The sequence below is a fragment of the Panulirus ornatus genome, chromosome 58 (assembly GCF_036320965.1).
Source record: "Panulirus ornatus isolate Po-2019 chromosome 58, ASM3632096v1, whole genome shotgun sequence".
Classification (NCBI taxonomy): domain Eukaryota; kingdom Metazoa; phylum Arthropoda; class Malacostraca; order Decapoda; family Palinuridae; genus Panulirus; species Panulirus ornatus.
In genome coordinates, this window is record NC_092281.1 from 26,776,050 (window position 1) to 26,794,189 (window position 18,140).

Here is an 18,140-nt window from a genome sequence, read left to right on the forward strand (position 1 = left end):
TGTACAAGTACAAAGGCAAAGGGGATAAAGGTGAGTATTCAAACTACAGAGGCATAAGTTTGCTGAGTATTTCTGGGAAATTATATGGGAAGGTATTGACTGAGCAGGTGAAAGCATGTACAGAGCATCAGATTGGTGAAGAGCAGTGTGGTTTCAGAAGTGGTAGAGGATGTGTGGATCAGGTGTTTGCTTGGTAGAATGCATGTGAGAAATAATCAGAACAGATGGATTTGTATGTAGTATTTATGGATCTGGAGAAGGCATATGATGGGGTTGATAGAGATGGTTTGTGGAAGGTTTTAGGAGTATCTGGTGTGGGAGCCAAGTTGCTAGAAATAGAGAAATGTTCTTACCAAGGATGTAAGGCATGTGTATCAGTAGGAAGAGAGGAGAGTGATTGATTTCCAGTGAATGTTGGTTTGTGGCAGGGGTGTGAGATGTCCCCATGGTTGTTTAATTTGTTTATGGATGGAGGTGGTTAGGGAGGTAAATGCAAGAGTTTTGGAGGGAGGGGAGAGTATGCAGTCAGTTGGGGTAAGAGGGCCTGAGAAGTGAGCAGTTCTTGTTCACTGATGATACAGCTCTAGTGGCTGATTCGGGTGAGAAACTGCAAAAGTTGAAGACTGAGTTTGGAAAAGTGTGTGAAAGAGGAAAGTTGAGAGTAAATGTGAATAAGAGCAAGGTATTAAATTCAGTAGGGTTGAAGAACAAATTAATTGGGATGTAAGTTTGATTGGAGGAAAACTGGAGGAATTGAGGTGTTTTAGATATCTGGGAGTGGACTTAGCAGAGGATAGAACCATGGAAGCAGAGTCACAGGGTGAAGGTGGGGGCAAAGGTTTTGGGAGCAAAGAAGAATGTGTGGAAGGAGAGAATGTTACCTTGGAGAGCAAAAATGGGTATGCTTGAAGTTATAGTAGTTCCAACAATGTTACATGGTTGCAAGGCATGGGCTATAGATAGGGTTGTACGGAGGAGAGTGGATGTGTTAGAAATGAAATGTTTGAGGTCAATATGTGGTGTGAGGTGGTTTGATTAAGTAATGAGAGGGGAAGAGAGATGTGGAAATAAAAAGAATGCAATTGAGAGAGCAGAAAAGGGTGCATTGAAATGGTTTGGACATATGGAGAGAATGAAAGAGGAAATATTGACAGAGGATAAATGTGTCAGAGGTGGAGGGAATAAGGAGAAGCAGGAGACCAAATTGTAGGGGGAAGGATGGAGTGAAAAAGATTCTGAGCAATTGGGGTCTGAACATATAGAAGGGTGAGAGATGTGCAAGGAATAGAGTGAATTGGAACGAAGTGGTATACTGGGGTTGAACTGCTGTCAATGGACTGAACCAAAGCATGTGAAGCGTCTAGGGATAACTATGGAAAGGTCTGTGGGGCCTGGATGTGGATAAGGAGCTGTGGTTTCGGTGCATTACACATGATACCAAGAGAATGATTATGAACGAATGTGGCCTTTTTTGTCTGTTTTCCTGGTGCTACCTCGCTGAAGCAGGGGGTGGCAATGCTGTTTCCTGTGGGGTAGGGTAGTGACAGGAATGGATGAAGGAAAGCAAGTATGAATATGTACATATGTATATTTGTAGATGCCCGTGTCTGTGTATGTACATGATATGTACACGTATGTATATGTGCGTATATGGGTGTTTATGTATAAATATGTTCATATGAGTGGATGGGCCATTCTTTGTCTGTTTCCTGGAGCTACCTCGCTGACACAGGAAACAGTGATCATGTATAATAATAATAATATAATAATGTTTTTAAGGAAGTGGGTTTTGGGATTTACATCAAACCTAACCATGCTATGGTCACATGTACTGAGATGTTCCCAAACAAGGGTATTAGTTACTAAGAACTCCTGAGATACAAAAACTAAATCAGGTATATTAGCTTCCCTCTTTGGCTCTCTGATGGTTTGGTAGAGGATATCATCTTCAACAAGTTGATAAGTCTAGCAGATTTGCTTTCTACACATGAAATAATTTGCTAATTGATTTCTGGAAGATTAAAGTCCCCTAGAATGACTGAATCTCTATCCTGAACTGCTTGTTGTAAACTCTTTCACATATCAATATCTACTGACTAACTAGGGCATAGATATGTGACACTCATATAAAGTTTGGTAGAATGTGTGCTAATGTAAACACAAAAGAATACAAAGGAATTCAAACAGCAACAGACCAATGAGTCTTTTCAAAGCTGTCTGTGATAGTGGAGATTACCAGGAACTCAGAGATCAGCATGGTAAAAGTTAGAAGGTAAAAACATAATTCACAGAGAATAACCTGCAAACTGTCACTGTGACTGAGGAGGTGCAAATAATGTAAATCATGGACTGAAGGTGAAGTATGTGTAAACTCTATTCTTAAACATTTCCATAATATTGCTTCTAACCAATCTAACTAGAAAATAAAATCATTCCACATGTTAAGAATCCAGTCGAAGAAAATGAACTTCGTTTCATTCAAGGAAAACATTTGCCCATGAGCTTGTATCCAGTACTGGGAGTAAAATCAGATGAATCGAGTCTGAAGCAACTTGAAAGACCATTATCATCAAAGCCATTAATCATTTGGAATACTTGTATAAGATACTTCTCTTTTCTAAGCTAAACAGATTCAGGTCATTTAAATTTGCACTCACAGGATTTGTAGCTCAAACCTGTAGTCTTTCCTGTCTATGCTTTTTAGGTAGAAAGACTAAAACTATCTAATCTATATCTAAGTCTCTGATGTCTGTTCCAACTAGAACTCCCACAAGGGGGTGGCCACAACAATAGTCTCTCCATAACTAGTGAACTCCACTGCTGCTTCTTAGCCTTTAGTGCCTCACCCTTAACAGGCCACTAGCAAAGGGCAACTCTAGCACTGTGTTTGTAAAGGCTCCTATCTTATGTTTCCAACTGACTACTTCTGCCTTGTGCTCCTACCTACTACTTCAACCTAATGTTTGTTTTCTGTCTAAATATTCCTACCTACTACTTCTATCTACTGCTCCTACAGATTTTCAAAAAGGCAGAGTTAGTGCATAGTGCTCACCACAGGAAAATCTAGTTAAGAAGAATGACCTGTGTAAGTTAGGTGTTGTCAAGTGTTATGAATGACAAGGAGAGATTGTATGTTTGTGGAGAGAATGCCAGTAGTCCTCATGTGGGTGAGGCAGAAAGAAAAGACAGCTACCTGGGTCAGAGGAGTTCAACTTGACAACCACTGAAATGCTGGCTCACTTTGCAGTCATCACTAACCCTCCCAATACCCAGGTGGATTGCACCGGTAATGTACCTCCCAAGTCGATGGCTGCCTACCCACTACTACCGACTACATGTCAGCATGTTGTCTCTTGTATGCCACATTACTCTAATTCATGCTATCCCATGCATGCCTTTCACCCCCTATACATTCAGGCCCTGAGCACTCAAAATCTTTATCCCTCCACCCTTCCATCTATGATTGTCTTACTAACACTATAATGCTAATGTCAATAGAATTTCAACTTTTTGCCTCATGGTACTTGTAATAAGCTTCCCTTTCTCACCACTGCACTAAGCATTATCATCTAGACACTTCTTTAATTTCACTGAAAGAGCAAAATATGGTCAAAAATCATAAATACAATTAATTCAGACCGGGAGAACATCAATGAAGCAGATGGTGAGGGGTAAGGCTGTGTGTGGAAAACAGAATGGCAACCTTTACAAACTCATATGCCATTTGGCAGGAATCTTAGATGTGAGCTTTTGAATTCTGGATATTTTCAAGCTATGGATATAAGAACTAAAGATCTTCTCCTCTATCAATCACTAAAGTACGCTACATGCAAGATCACAGTAAACCGAAAGGCTACCCTTCTAAACTTAACACAATATTCAAAAGGGGAACAAACCAATGAGTTGTACAGAGTAAGGATGATTTCCCTGTACTCATATTTGAAAACTCCACCAATGAATCCAAGAATTCTGTTTTCTATCTTTCCACTGCTTTGCACACTGCTTACTTGGTTTTAGGTTCCCAAGGATTATTACACCCAAGCCTTTTTCCTCATTCAACTTTTATGCTTCAGCAGAACTCATATTGCAGCTTGAATTTAGTTTTTGCTAATATGTAAAACTTTGCACTTATCAATATCAAAATTCATATGCCACCTATGAGCCCAGTCCATCAGTTTGTCTATGCAGCCCATTATCAATATCATTAATATGTATGAGAAAGAGAATCAGTCCTATGACAGATCTTTGTGGCACTCCTTTTGTTAAGTCTAACCATTCTGAGATATGACCATTAATCACAACTCTTTGTTTACAGCCAGTCAACCAATTTCCAACGCAATGATGTACAATCTCATCAGTGCCATGTGACTCAATGATACAGAACCTTCACAAAAGCTTTTTGAAAATCTAGAGAGATAACATCAACTGATTTACTTCTGTCTTACATGATTATGTCATAAAAGAAATCAGGCTGATTTGTCAGACATGAGCTATTCCACTGAAAGTCATGCTGAGAGTTGTTCATCAGGTTGTGGTCCTCTTAATGTTCATAATTCTATCTTGGATGATCATTTCCATAAGTTTTTCAACAACAGACATTAGGCTAATAAGACGATTATTTGCAGTGACTTATTACTTATTTTGAACATCAGTGCCACATTAGAAACTTTCATTCATCTGGAAATTTTCCCACAGTAAGTGATTAACTGAAAAGGGCAGTTAAGGGCTTAACTATCTCATTTTTCACCTTGTTCATGGTTCTTGGATAAAACTTATTAGGGCCTGCTGTTCTATCTATTTTCATCTCATCTATTGCAGAAAGTATGTCTTCGGCTTTTATGACAATTTGTTGAAGAACATTCCTCTCTTATCAATGAAAATGGATTCAGGCCATGAGTTGTGTCTTTGATCATAAATGAAGATGAAAGAAAAGTCATTTACTATTTTTGCCATGGCTTCAATGTCTTGAATCACATCACTATTTTTCACAATTAATGGGCCTATTGACAAGGTAATAACTCTCTTGCTTTGAACAAAACTGTAAAGCTGCTTAAAGTTTCTTTTGCTATTTTCCAAAATAAATGCTTCACATTGGCACTTACTTTGACGTATAACTCTTTTACTTTCCATACAGAATTTTACATAACTTTGTCATATTGGCGACTGAATTCTAATAAGTTTCTTATCAGCTGTTTTCTAAGACAACAGGCACTTTTTTATTTCCCTATTCCATCACCATGGCTTAATTTTAGAAATAGACTTCTAATATGCACTGGCACAGAGCCTTTCCAAGCTATGTTTATGTCATTTTCATCGCCCATATCATACTAGGTTTGCTGGTCAACATCAAAATCCTTTGTTGTCTGAATTTCAAAGGTGTTTAGATAAGATTTACATATACAATTCAGTTCTCCCTTCTCAACCATCTCTATCCCTTACAATCAATTCATAATCCAGTGTGTTTTGCTTGCTAATGAAAGCTTGTTTTTCATCAATGTGTTCCATGATTACCAAGCAATGGAATTCAGTCCTTTAGTTTCACAGGGATTTTATATTCATACAAAGGCCATTTAATCTGGTTTTGTGACAAGCTATCCCTGGACCAAGGCCCGACAAACCCAGCCCAGGGTTTAATCTGACCTCACCCATCTGACATGTAATATAACCTGACCTAGCCCAATTCACCTTTGTCATGTAGTCAACTGACTCAACTCTACTTATCCTCAAAAAAGTACTTTACCTTGCAACTGCAAGGCAAGCTGATGGTTGACTGGGAAAGCTAACAGTACCGAACCTTTCTTGCTCAGGTGAATGCCACTCTATCATACAATCCCCTATCTCCAATGAAATCTAGACATAGGTCTACAAAGTTGATATTAGCATACAGGGAATCTTCAACTTACGAATGTCCGACCTAAATACACCTGTATTTATGTACAGGTTCTAGAAAAAACAATATCTAATTCCGAGTCAAACATACAATTAATTCTTCATACTTTTAAGCTACAGAACTACTCATATATGCATCTTTTTCATTAAGTGTTGATTTATATGAAGCTTTATTAACTATATTTATGTCAAAATACAATATCTAAGATATTATTTGTCAAATATACATACTCCCTCTTAAAAATAATACATAATTCCTCTTCCAACAATCAATCAATTAATCACACTTATAAACTGCAGAACTACTCAAATGTGCATTTTTTTATTAAGTGTTGCTTGATATGATGTTTTCTTAACTATATCTACATCAGAAAATGAAATCTATTACATTGTTAGTTAGATATATGTATTTACTTTATATCATTTTTTTCTATTATACTTTGTCGCTGTCTCCCGCGTTATCGAGGTAGCGCAAGGAAACAGATGAAAGAATGGCCCAACCCACTCACATATACATGTATATAAATACACATCCACACATGCACATATACATAACTATAAATCTCAATGCATACATATATATACACACACAGACATATACATATATACACATGTACATAATTCATACTGTCTGCCCTTATTCATTCCCTTCGCCACACCGCCACACATTAAATGACAAGTTCCTCCCCCCTGCATGTGCACGAGGTAGCGCTAGAAAAAGACAACAAAGGCCACATTCATTCACACTCAGTCTCTAGCTGTCATGTATAATGCACTGAAACCACAGCTCCTCCCTTTCCAAATCCAGGCCCCACAAAGCATTCCATGGTTTACCCCAGACACATCACATGCCCTCATTCAATCCACTGAGACCATGTGGACCCTGATATACCAATTCGTTCCAACTCACTCTATTCCTTGCATGCCTATCACCCTACTGCATGTTCAGGCTCCGACCACTCAAAATCTTTTTCACTCCATCTTTCCACCTCCAATTTGGTCTCCCACTTCTCCTCATTCTCTCCACCTCTGATACATATACCCTCTTCGTCAATCTCTCCTCACTCATTCTCTCCATGTGACCACCCCATTTCAAAACACCCTCTTCTGCTCTCTCCACCACACACTTTTCATTACCACACATTTCTCTTACCCTTTCATTACTTACTCAATCAAACCACCACATACTGTCAAGCACATCCACCCTCCTCCGCACAACTCTATCTATAGCCCACGCCTTGCAACCATATAACATTGTTGGAACCACTACTCCTTCAAACTTACCCATTTTTGCTTTCCAAGATAACGTTCTTGACTTTCACACATTCTTCAACGCTCCCAGAACTATTACCCCCTCCCCCACCCTATGATTCACTTCCGCTTCCATGGTTCCATCCACTGCCAAATCCACTCCCAGATATCTAAAACACTTCACTTCCTCCAGTTTTTCTCCATTCAATCCTACCTTCCAATTGACTTGTCCCTCAACCCTACTGTACTTAGTAACCTTGCTCTTATTCATATTTACTCTCCACTTTCTTCTTTCACACACTCTACCAAACTCAGTCACCACCTTCTGCAGTTTCTCACCTGAATCAGCCACCAGCGCTGTATCATCAGCGAACAACAACTGACTCACTTCCCAAGCTCTCTCATCCAAAATTGACTGCATACTTGCCCTTCTTTCCAAAGCTCTTGCATTCACCTTCCTAACAACCCCATCCATAAACAAATTAAACAACCATGGAGACATCACACTCCCCTGCTGCAAACCTACATTCACTGACAACCAATCACTTTCCTCTCTTCCTACTCATACACATGCCATACATCCTCGATAGAAACTTTTCACTGCTTCTAACAACTTGCCTCCCACACCATATATTCTTAATAACTTCCACAGAGCATCTCTATCAATGCTATCATATGCCTTCTCCAGATCCATAAATGCTACATACAAATCCTTTTGCTTCTCTAAGTATTTCTCACATACATTCTTTAAAGCAAACACCTGGTCCACACATCCTCTATCACTTCTGAAACCACACTGCTCTTCCCCAATCTGATGCTCTGTACATGGCTTCACCTTCTCAATCAATACCCTTCCATATAATTTCCCAGGAATACTCAACAAACTTATACCTCTGTATACCACTCACTTTTATCCCCTTTGCCTTTGTACAATGGCACTATGCAAGCATTCTGCCAATCCTCAGGCACCTAACCATGAGTCACACATTCATTAAATAACCTTACCAACCAGTCAACAATACAGTCACCCCCTTTTCTTAATGAATTCCACTGCAATACCATCCAAATCCGCTGCCTTGCCAGTTTTCATCTTCCGCAAAGATTCTATTACCTCTTCTTTGTTTACCAAATCATTCTCCCTAACCCTCTCACTTTGCACACCACCTCGACCAAAACACCCTATATCTGCCACTCTATCATCAAACACTTTCCACAAACCTTCAAAATACTCACTCCATCTCCTTCCCACATCACCACTACTTGTTCTATGAATATTATCATAATGTCTTTATATTTTCCAACTTACAAACAATTCAATTTACAAAACAGTTCCAGGAATATAAACTGTCCATAAGTCAGGAACCCCATCAAATTTCCTTTATAAAGAGACTTCTGATTAAGTATGAAAAAAAGATATGTTGCAAACTATCAGAGGTAAACTCCAAATCCTTTGTGAAAAAAGTTAACTACCCCCCCAGCAAAATATAAGTAAATATTTTGAGTGGTACTTACACAACCATCGAAGTCTTCACCACACCAATTTAAAATCTGTTTTAATCTTGTTTTGTATTTTCCCTGCCCACTTGATGATTCTCCAATGAGAGCTGAATATGTAGAAAATAACACCCCCTTCTTAACATTTCCGTTGAGGTCAGAGTTTATCTTTCCATATTTCATTTTACTAAGAAAATACACTGAAATGTGTCCAGAACCAATATCTTTCAAATCACGCTCTGCATCGTATTTAAGGTCATTGGACACTGACACCCAAATAGATTTTTTTCGACCTTTAATATAATTTTCATAGATAATTCCCGCAATTGTGCGTCCTTTGCCAACACCAGCACCATCACCTGTAAGACATTTAAGAAAAATATTAGAAACGCATTATACTCAATAGGTACAAATATAAAACCAATTTTAGGTGCTGAAAAGACAAAACATGATTAAACTTAAAGCTAATTTAGAAAAGTTGCAAAAATATATGAATGTATCACATCTAATGATCTTTTTCATACTTTTTCAATATTTTTGCAATACTGATACAACACTAGGAACAAATGAACACCAGCCTAATTTGCTCACATCCACGTCACTTATTATACACCAAAACCACAACCCATCAAACCCAGGCAAGCTCCAGGAAACATTCTGGAGTTTATTTTGACCATTTTATATTCCATGGTTCACGCCATGAACATCACATAACCTGCTGTATACCATAACACTCCAATTCTTTTTCTCCTAGGCATGCTCCTCACCCTCCTGATTGTTCATACCCCTATAACCAAGAGCTTCTCTCATACCATCCTTCCATATTCTCTTAAGTCTCCCCCTTCCCCCTGGTTCATCCACTTCTAACATGTGCTTCCTCTTACAATCAGTCTCTTTGCTTAACCTTGCCATATAATCAAACAGTTTTAGCACATCACAGTGACATCCTGCCACTAACATGCTTCTCTTTTACGATATCTCTTATGTAATCAACCCACCTCTCCACACATTGTCCTCAGACATATAATTTCTAATACAACAACTATATTAAGTTCTCTTGCATTCAGGGCCCAAGACCCCTCTTTGACCTAACAGACACTACTCTAACCTTCCACACACATTCAAGTTACATCTTAACTCTTTCAAGGTTTTTGTATGTAAATATACATATGAGGAATTGTATGTGGGTTTAATTCTGATTTTCTTGTATATCGCTGGCTTTCAAGTGTGTCATTAAGATTGCTTGATGGTTGGACTGTTTATCATACAACCAGCACATCTGTCCAACTGTTTTAGTTCACACAGAACACTGGCACCTTATGTATGTAGCCAAAATCTATGTTTGCAAAAGTGTTCTAAATGTTTTCTGGGAGATCTTACATCAGGGTTATGGAAAACATACTTCCATAACAGCAAATATATGAACAATGGCTGAAACCCCTAAAGCATCTACATTGGGGAAACATTAATTCAAAACATGCACACATCCATCTGCTGATACCATGATTACACAGGCATCTGTCAAAAGAGGAAGGGAATATGGGCAAAAATTACAGTAATATCTGTTTCACTGATTGATGAATTCTGTGGACTTTGTGCTGCACTAGCACAAAATGGTTATTTAGTACTATTTTTTCATGAAAAAGGTATCTAAAAAATCATTTACATCAAACTTTATATATTTTGATTTCCTTTGAAAAATTTCTAATTTCAAATAAATTGTATAAAACCATATATCATGTCATCAAAATATTCCCTATCCCTGGGGATAGGGGAGAAAGACTACTTCCCACGCATTCCTCACGTGTCGTAGAAGGCGACTAAAGGGGACGGGAGCGGGAGGCTGGAAACCCTCCCCTCCTTGCATTTTAACTTCCTAAAAGGGAAAACAGAAGAAGGAGTCACGTGGGGAGTGCTCATCCTCCTCAAAGGCTCAGATTGGGGTGTCTAAATGTGTGTGGATGTAACCAAGATGAGAAAAAGTAGAGATAGGTAGTATGTTTGAGGAAAGGAACCTGGATGTTTTGGCTCTGAGTCATATGAAGCTCAAGGGTAAAAGGAAGAGTGGTTTGGGAATATTTTGGGAGTAAAGTAAATGGTTAGTGAAAGGACAAGAGCAAGGTAAGGAGTAGCACTACTCCTGAAACAGGAGTTGTGGGAGTATGTGATAGTGTAAGAAAGTAAACTCTAGATTGATATGGGTAAAACTGAAAGTGGACGGAGAGAGATGGGTGATTATTGGTGCATATGCACCAGGGCATGAGAAAAATCATGAGAGGCAAGTGTTTTGGGAGCAGCTGAGTGAGTGTGTTAGTAGTTTTGATGCACAAGACTGGGTTATAGTGATGGGTGATTTGAATGCAAAGGTGAGTAATGTGGAAGTTGAGGTAATAATTGGTGTACATGGGGTGTTCAGTGTTGCAAATGGAAATGGTGAAGAGCTTGTAGATTTATGTGCTGAAAAAGGACTGGTAATTGGAAATACCTGGTTTAAAAAGAGGGATATACATAAGTACATGTATGTAAGTAGGAGAGATGGTCAGAGAGCATTATTGGATTACGTGTTAATTGACAGGCAAAAAGAAGCGAGACTTTTGGATGTTAATGTGCTGAGAGATGCAACTGGAGGGATGTCTGATCATTAGCTTGTGGAGGCGAAGGTGAAGATTTGTAGAGGTTTTCAGAAAAGGAGACAGAATGTTGGGGTGAAAAGAGTGGTGAGAGTAAGTGAGCTTGGGAAGGAGACTTGTGTGAGGAAGTACCAGGAGAGACTGAGTAGAGAATGGAAAAAGGTGAGAACAAAGGACGTAAGGGGAGTGGGGGAGGAATGGGATGTATTTAGGGAAGCAGTAATGGCTTGCGCAAAAGATGCTTGTGGCTTGAGAAGCGTGGGAGGTACGCAGATTAGAAACGGTAGTGAGTGGTGGGATGAAGAGGTAAGATTATTAGTGAAAGAGAAGAGAGAGGCATTTGGATGATTTTTGCAGGGAAATAATGCAAATGAGTGGGAGATGTATAAAAGAAAGAGGCAGGAGGTCACGAGAAAGGTGCAAGAGGTGAAAAAGAGGCCAAATGAGAGTTGGGGTGAGAGAGTATCATTAAATTTTAGGGAGAATAAAAAGATGTTCTGGAAGGAGGTAAATAAAGTGCATAAGACAAGGGAACAAATGGGAACTTTAGTGAAGGGGGCTAATGGGGAGGTGATAACAAGTAGTGGTGATGTGAGAAGGAGATGGAGTGAGTATTTTGAAGGTTTGTTGAATGTGCTTGACGATAGAGTGGCAGATATAGGGTGTTTTGGTTGAGGTGGTGTGCAAAGTGAGAGGGTTAGGGAGAATGATTTGGTAAACAAAAAAGAGGTAGAAAAAGCTTTGCGGAAGATGAAACCCAGTAAGGCAGCGGGTTTGGATGGTACTGCAGTGGAATCTATTAAAAAAAAGGGAGTGCCTGTACTGATGACTGGATGGTAAGGTTATCTAACATGTGCATGACTCCTGGTAAGGTGCCTGAGGATTGGCGGAATGCTTGCATAGTGCCATTGTACAAAGGCAAAGGGGATAAAAGTGAGCACTCAAATTACAAAGGTATAAGTTTGTTGAGTATTCCTGGGAAATTATATGGGAGGGTATTGATTGAGAGGGGTGAAGGCATGTACAGAGCATCAGATTGGGGAAGAGCAGTGTGGTTTCAGAAGTGGTAGAGGATGTGTGGATCAGGTGTTTGCTTTGAAGAATGTATGCGAGAAATACTTAGAAAAGCAAATGGATTTGCATGTAGCATTTATGGATCTGGAGAAGGCATATGATAGAGTTGATAGAGATGCTCTGTGGAAGGTATTGTGGTGTGGGAGGGAAGTTGTTAGATGCAGTGAAAGGTTTTTATCTAGGATGTAAGGCATGTGTATGTGTAGGAAGAGAGGAAAGTGATTGGTTCTCAGTGAATGTTGGTTTGCGGCAGGGGTGCGTGATGTCTCCATGGTTGCTTAATTTGTTTATGGATGGGGTTGTTAGGGAGGTGAATGCAAGAGTTTGGAAAGAAGGGCAGGAATGCAGTCTGTTGTGGATGAGAGAGCTTGGGAAGTGAGTCAGCTGTTATTCGCTGATGATGCAGCGCTGGTGGCTGATTCAGGTGAGAAACTGCAGAAGCTGGTGACCGAGTTTGGTAAAGTGTGTGAAAGAAAGCGGAGAGTAAATGTGAATAAGAGCAAGGTTATTAGGTACAGTAGGGTTGAGGGACAAGTCAACTGGGAGGTAAGTTTGAATGGAGAAAAACTGGAGGAAGTGAAGTGTTTTAGATATCTGGGAGTGGATTTGGCAGCAGATAGAACCATGGAAGCGGAAGTGAATCATAGGGTGGGGGAGGGGGTGAAAGTTCTGGGAGCGTTGAAGAATGTGTGGAAGTTGAGAACATTATCTCCGAAAGCAAAAACGGGTATGTTTGAAGGAATAGTGGTTCCAACAATGTTATATGGTTACGAGGCATGGGCGATAGAAAGAGTTGTGCGGAGGAGGGTGGATGTGCTGGAAATGAGATGTTTGAGGACAATATGTGATGTGAGGTGGTTTGATCGAGTAAGTAATAATAGGGTAAGAGAGATATGTGGTAATAAAAAGAGTGTGTTTTAAGGGTGTTTTGAAATGGTTTGGTCACATGGAGAGAATGAGTGAGGAAAGATTGACCAAGAGGATATATGTGTTAGAGGTGGAGGGAACAAGGAGAAGGGGGAGACCAAATTGGAGGTGGAAAGATGAAGTGAAAAAGATTTTGAGTGATCGGGGCCTGAACATGCAGGAGGGTTAAAGACGTGCAAGGAATAGAGTGAATTGGAACGATGTGGTATACTGGGGTCAACGTGCTGTCAATGGATTGAACCAGGGCATGTGAAGCATCTGGGGTAAACCATGGAAAGTTCTGTGGGGCTTGGATGTGGAAAGGGAACTGTGGTTTCGGTGCATTATTACATGACAGCTAGAGACTGAGTGTGTATGAATGTGGCCCTTGTTGTCTTTTCCTAGTACTACCTTGTGCACATGCGGGGGGAGGGGGTTGTTATTTCGAGTGGTGGGGTAGTGATGGGAATGAATAAAGGCAGACAGTATGAATTATGTACATGTGTATATATGTATATGTTTGTGTGTGTATATATATGTATACGTTGTATACACGAGATGTATAGGCATGTACATTTGTGTGAGTGGACGTGTATGTATATATATGTGTATGTGGGTGGGTTGGGCCATTCTTTCGTCTGTTTCCTTGCGCTACCTCGCTAACGCGGGAGACAGCGACAAAGTAAAAAAATACATGAAATAAAAAAATCAATGATTTTATAAACATCAACATTATTATCTAAATTTTCTGCAACACATTAATTTCTTCCAGTGTTATAATAAAATTCACATTTGTCTCCATCTCCTATATCTACTGCAATTTGTAAGAACAAGTTTCATTTATATTCCATCATATTCCCTTTCATGGTAATTTTACAACTGCAAGTGTCACATAGGTCAATACGGTATGACAAATCCTAAGTTAACAGAGAATTATCTCAAAATAGCAATTCCTCTAGAAGGGCAAATAACCTATTCAACACCTTTCTTAATCTGCCGTGGTTTCTTAATTTTGGGGCTCCCTAATCCCATCAAGCTGGTCATTTTTATTTGACATACATATCTATTCCATTCATAATATTCATTGAGGCACAACTCCCATATATAAATTGCAGAATATAATTGCTTCAGCCTTCAAATCTGCTTGGGCAGAGAAGTCATACTGAGATACTGGAGGATGTTGAGAAGGTAAAAAAAATTTCACAGAGATTATAAACATACCAGGTGTTAGCAATGAGTCACTGAACAAGACTGGTCAGATGGCCAAGCAGCATGGCTAAGAAAGTGCATATTTTCTTTTTCTATAAAATGAGGTTTTTTTTTTATTTTTTTTTTTTTATACTTTGTCGCTGTCTCCCGCGTTTGCGAGGTAGCGCAAGGAAACAGACGAAAGAAATGGCCCAACCCCCCCCCCCCATACACATGTATATACATACGTCCACAAACGCAAATATACATACCTACACAGCTTTCCATGGTTTACCCCAGACGCTTCACATGCCTTGATTCAATCCACTGACAGCACGTCAACCCCGGTATACCACATCGCTCCAATTCAATCTATTCCTTGCCCTCCTTTCACCCTCCTGCATGTTCAGGCCCCGATCACACAAAATCTTTTTCACTCCATCTTTCCACCTCCAATTTGGTCTCCCTCTTCTCCTCGTTCCCTCCACCTCCGACACATATATCCTCTTGGTCAATCTTTCCTCACTCATTCTCTCCATGTGCCCAAACCACTTCAAAACACCCTCTTCTGCTCTCTCAACCACGCTCTTTTTATTTCCACACATCTCTCTTACCCTTACGTTACTCACTCGATCAAACCACCTCACACCACACATTGTCCTCAAACATCTCATTTCCAGCACATCCATCCTCCTGCGCACAACTCTATCCATAGCCCACGCCTCGCAACCATACAACATTGTTGGAACCACTATTCCTTCAAACATACCCATTTTTGCTTTCCGAGATAATGTTCTCGACTTCCACACATTCTTCAAGGCCCCCAGAATTTTCGCCCCCTCCCCCACCCAATGATCCACTTCCACTTCCATGGTTCCATCCGCTGCCAGATCCACTCCCAGATATCTAAAACACTTCACTTCCTCCAGTTTTTCTCCATTCAAACTCACCTCCCAATTGACTTGACCCTCAACCCTACTGTACCTAATAACCTTGCTCTTATTCACATTTACTCTTAACTTTCTTCTTCCACACACTTTACCAAACTCAGTCACCAGCTTCTGCAGTTTCTCACATGAATCAGCCACCAGCGCTGTATCATCAGCGAACAACAACTGACTCACTTCCCAGGCTCTCTCATCCCCAACAGACTTCATACTTGCCCCTCTTTCCAAAACTCTCGCATTCACCTCCCTAACAACCCCATCCATAAACAAATTAAACAACCATGGAGACATCACACACCCCTGCCGCAAACCTACATTCACTGAGAACCAATCACTTTCCTCTCTTCCTACACATACACATGCCTTACATCCTCGATAAAAACTTTTCACTGCTTCTAACAACTTTCCTCCCACACCATATATTCTTAATACCTTCCACAGAGCATCTCTATCAACTCTATCATATGCCTTCTCCAGATCCAGAAATGCTACATACAAATCCATTTGCTTTTCTAAGTATTTCTCACACACATTCTTCAAAGCAAACACCTGATCCACACATCCTCCACCACCTCCGAAACCACACTGCTCCTCCCCAATCCGATGCTCCGTACATGCCCTCACCCTCTCAATCAATACCCTCCCATATAATTTACCAGGAATACTCAACAAACTTATACCTCTGTAATTTGAGCACTCACTCTTATCCCCTTTGCCTTTGTACAATGGCACTATGCACACATTCCGCCAATCCTCAGGCACCTCACCATGAGTCACACATACATTAAATAACCTTACCAACCAGTCAACAATACAGTCACCCCCTTTTTTAATAAACTCCACTGCAATACCATCCAAACCTGCTGCCTTGCCGGCTTTCATCTTCCGCAAAGCTTTCACTACCTCTTCTCTGTTTACCAAATCATTTTCCCTAACCCTCTCACTTTGCACACCACCTCGACCAAAACACCCTACATCTGCCACTCTATCATCAAACACATCCAACAAACCTTCAAAATACTCACTCCATCTCCCTCTCACATCACCACTACTTGTTATCACCTCCCCATTTGTGCCCTTCACTGAAGTTCCCATTTGCTCCCTTGTCTTACACACTTTATTTACCTCCTTCCAGAACATCTTTTTATTCTCCCTAAAATTTAATGATACTCTCTCACCCCAACTCTCATTCGCCCTTTTTTTCACCTCTTGCACCTTTCTCTTGACCTCCTGTCTCTTTCTCTTACACATCTCCCACTCAATTGCATTTTTTCCCTGCAAAAATCGTCCAAATGCCTCTCTCTTCTCTTTCACTAATACTCTTACTTCTTCATCCCACCACCCACTACCCTTTCCAATCAACCCACCTCCCACTCTTCTAATGCCACAAGCATCTTTTGCGCAATCCATCACTGATTCCCCAAACACATCCCATTCCTCCCCCACTCCCCTTGCTTCCATCGTTCTCACCTTTTTCCATTCTGTACTCAGTCTCTCCCGGTACTTCCTCTCACAGGTCTCCTTCTCAAGCTCACTTACTCTCACCACCCTCTTCACCCCAACATTCACTCTTCTGAAAACCCATACAAATCTTCACCTTAGCCTCCACAAGACAATGATCAGACATCCCTCCAGTTGCACCTCTCAGCACATTAACATCCAAAAGTCTCTCTTTCGCACGCCCGTCAATCAACACGCAATCCAACAACGCTCTCTGGCCATCTCTCCTACTTACATAAGTATACTTATGTATATCTCGCTTTTTAAACCAGGTATTCCCAATCATCAGTCCCCCCCCAGCACACAAATCCACAAGCTCTTCACCATTTCCATTTACAACACTGAACACCCCATGTATACCAATTATTCCCTCAACTGCCAAATTACTCACCTTTGCATTCAAATCACCCATCACTATAACCCGGTCGCGTGCATCAAAACCACTAACACACTCATTCAGCTGCTCCCAAAACACTTGCCTCTCTTGATCTTTCTTCTCATGCCCAGGTGCATATGCACCAATAATCACCCACCTCTCTCCATCAACTTTCAGTTTTACCCATATTAATCGAGAATTTACTTTCTTACATTCTATCACATACTCCCACAACTCCTGTTTCAGGAGTATTGCTACTCCTTCCCTTGCTCTTGTCCTCTCACTAACCCCTGACTTTACTCCCCAGACATTCCCAAACCACTCTTCCCCTTTACCCTTGAGCTTCGTTTCACTCAGAGCCAAAACATCCAGGTTCCTTTCCTCAAACATACTACCTATCTCTCCTTTTTTCACATCTTGGTTACATCCACACACATTTAGGCACCCCACTCTGAGCCTTCGAGGAGGATGAGCACTCCCCGCGTGACTCCTTCTTCTGTTTCCCATTTTAGAAAGTTAATACAAGGAGGGGAGGATTTCTGGCCCCCCGCTCCCGTCCCCTCTAGTCGCTTTCCACGACACGCGAGGAATACGTGGGAAGTATTCTTTCACCCCTATCCCCAGGGATAATATACATATACATATACACATACACACACATACACATACATACGCACATATACACACACACACACATACATATATATACATATGAAAAATGTAAGAAACAATTTAGAAAACTGAAACTTCTAGCTTGAAAATGAATGAAAAAAAATGAATGTCACATAATGGTTCAACCTCTGGCTATGGAAAAAAGGAAATGTATAATTTATTTACACAAACGTCAATAGCAGTTCTCATCAATTTAACCACTGTATCAATAAG

At 40.3% G+C, this 18,140-nt stretch overlaps 1 protein-coding gene across 2 annotated transcripts in view; it reads right to left on the bottom strand.

Moving 5' to 3' along the window:
* Positions 1 to 18,140, bottom strand: part of sno (strawberry notch) — a 468,152-nt gene that overhangs the window by 225,474 nt on the left and 224,538 nt on the right. For both annotated transcript variants that reach the window (XM_071695604.1, XM_071695603.1), the window contains one exon: positions 8,653 to 8,993. In XM_071695604.1, the coding sequence (XP_071551705.1) occupies positions 8,653 to 8,993 (341 nt within the window). The remainder of the gene's footprint in view (positions 1 to 8,652; positions 8,994 to 18,140) is intronic.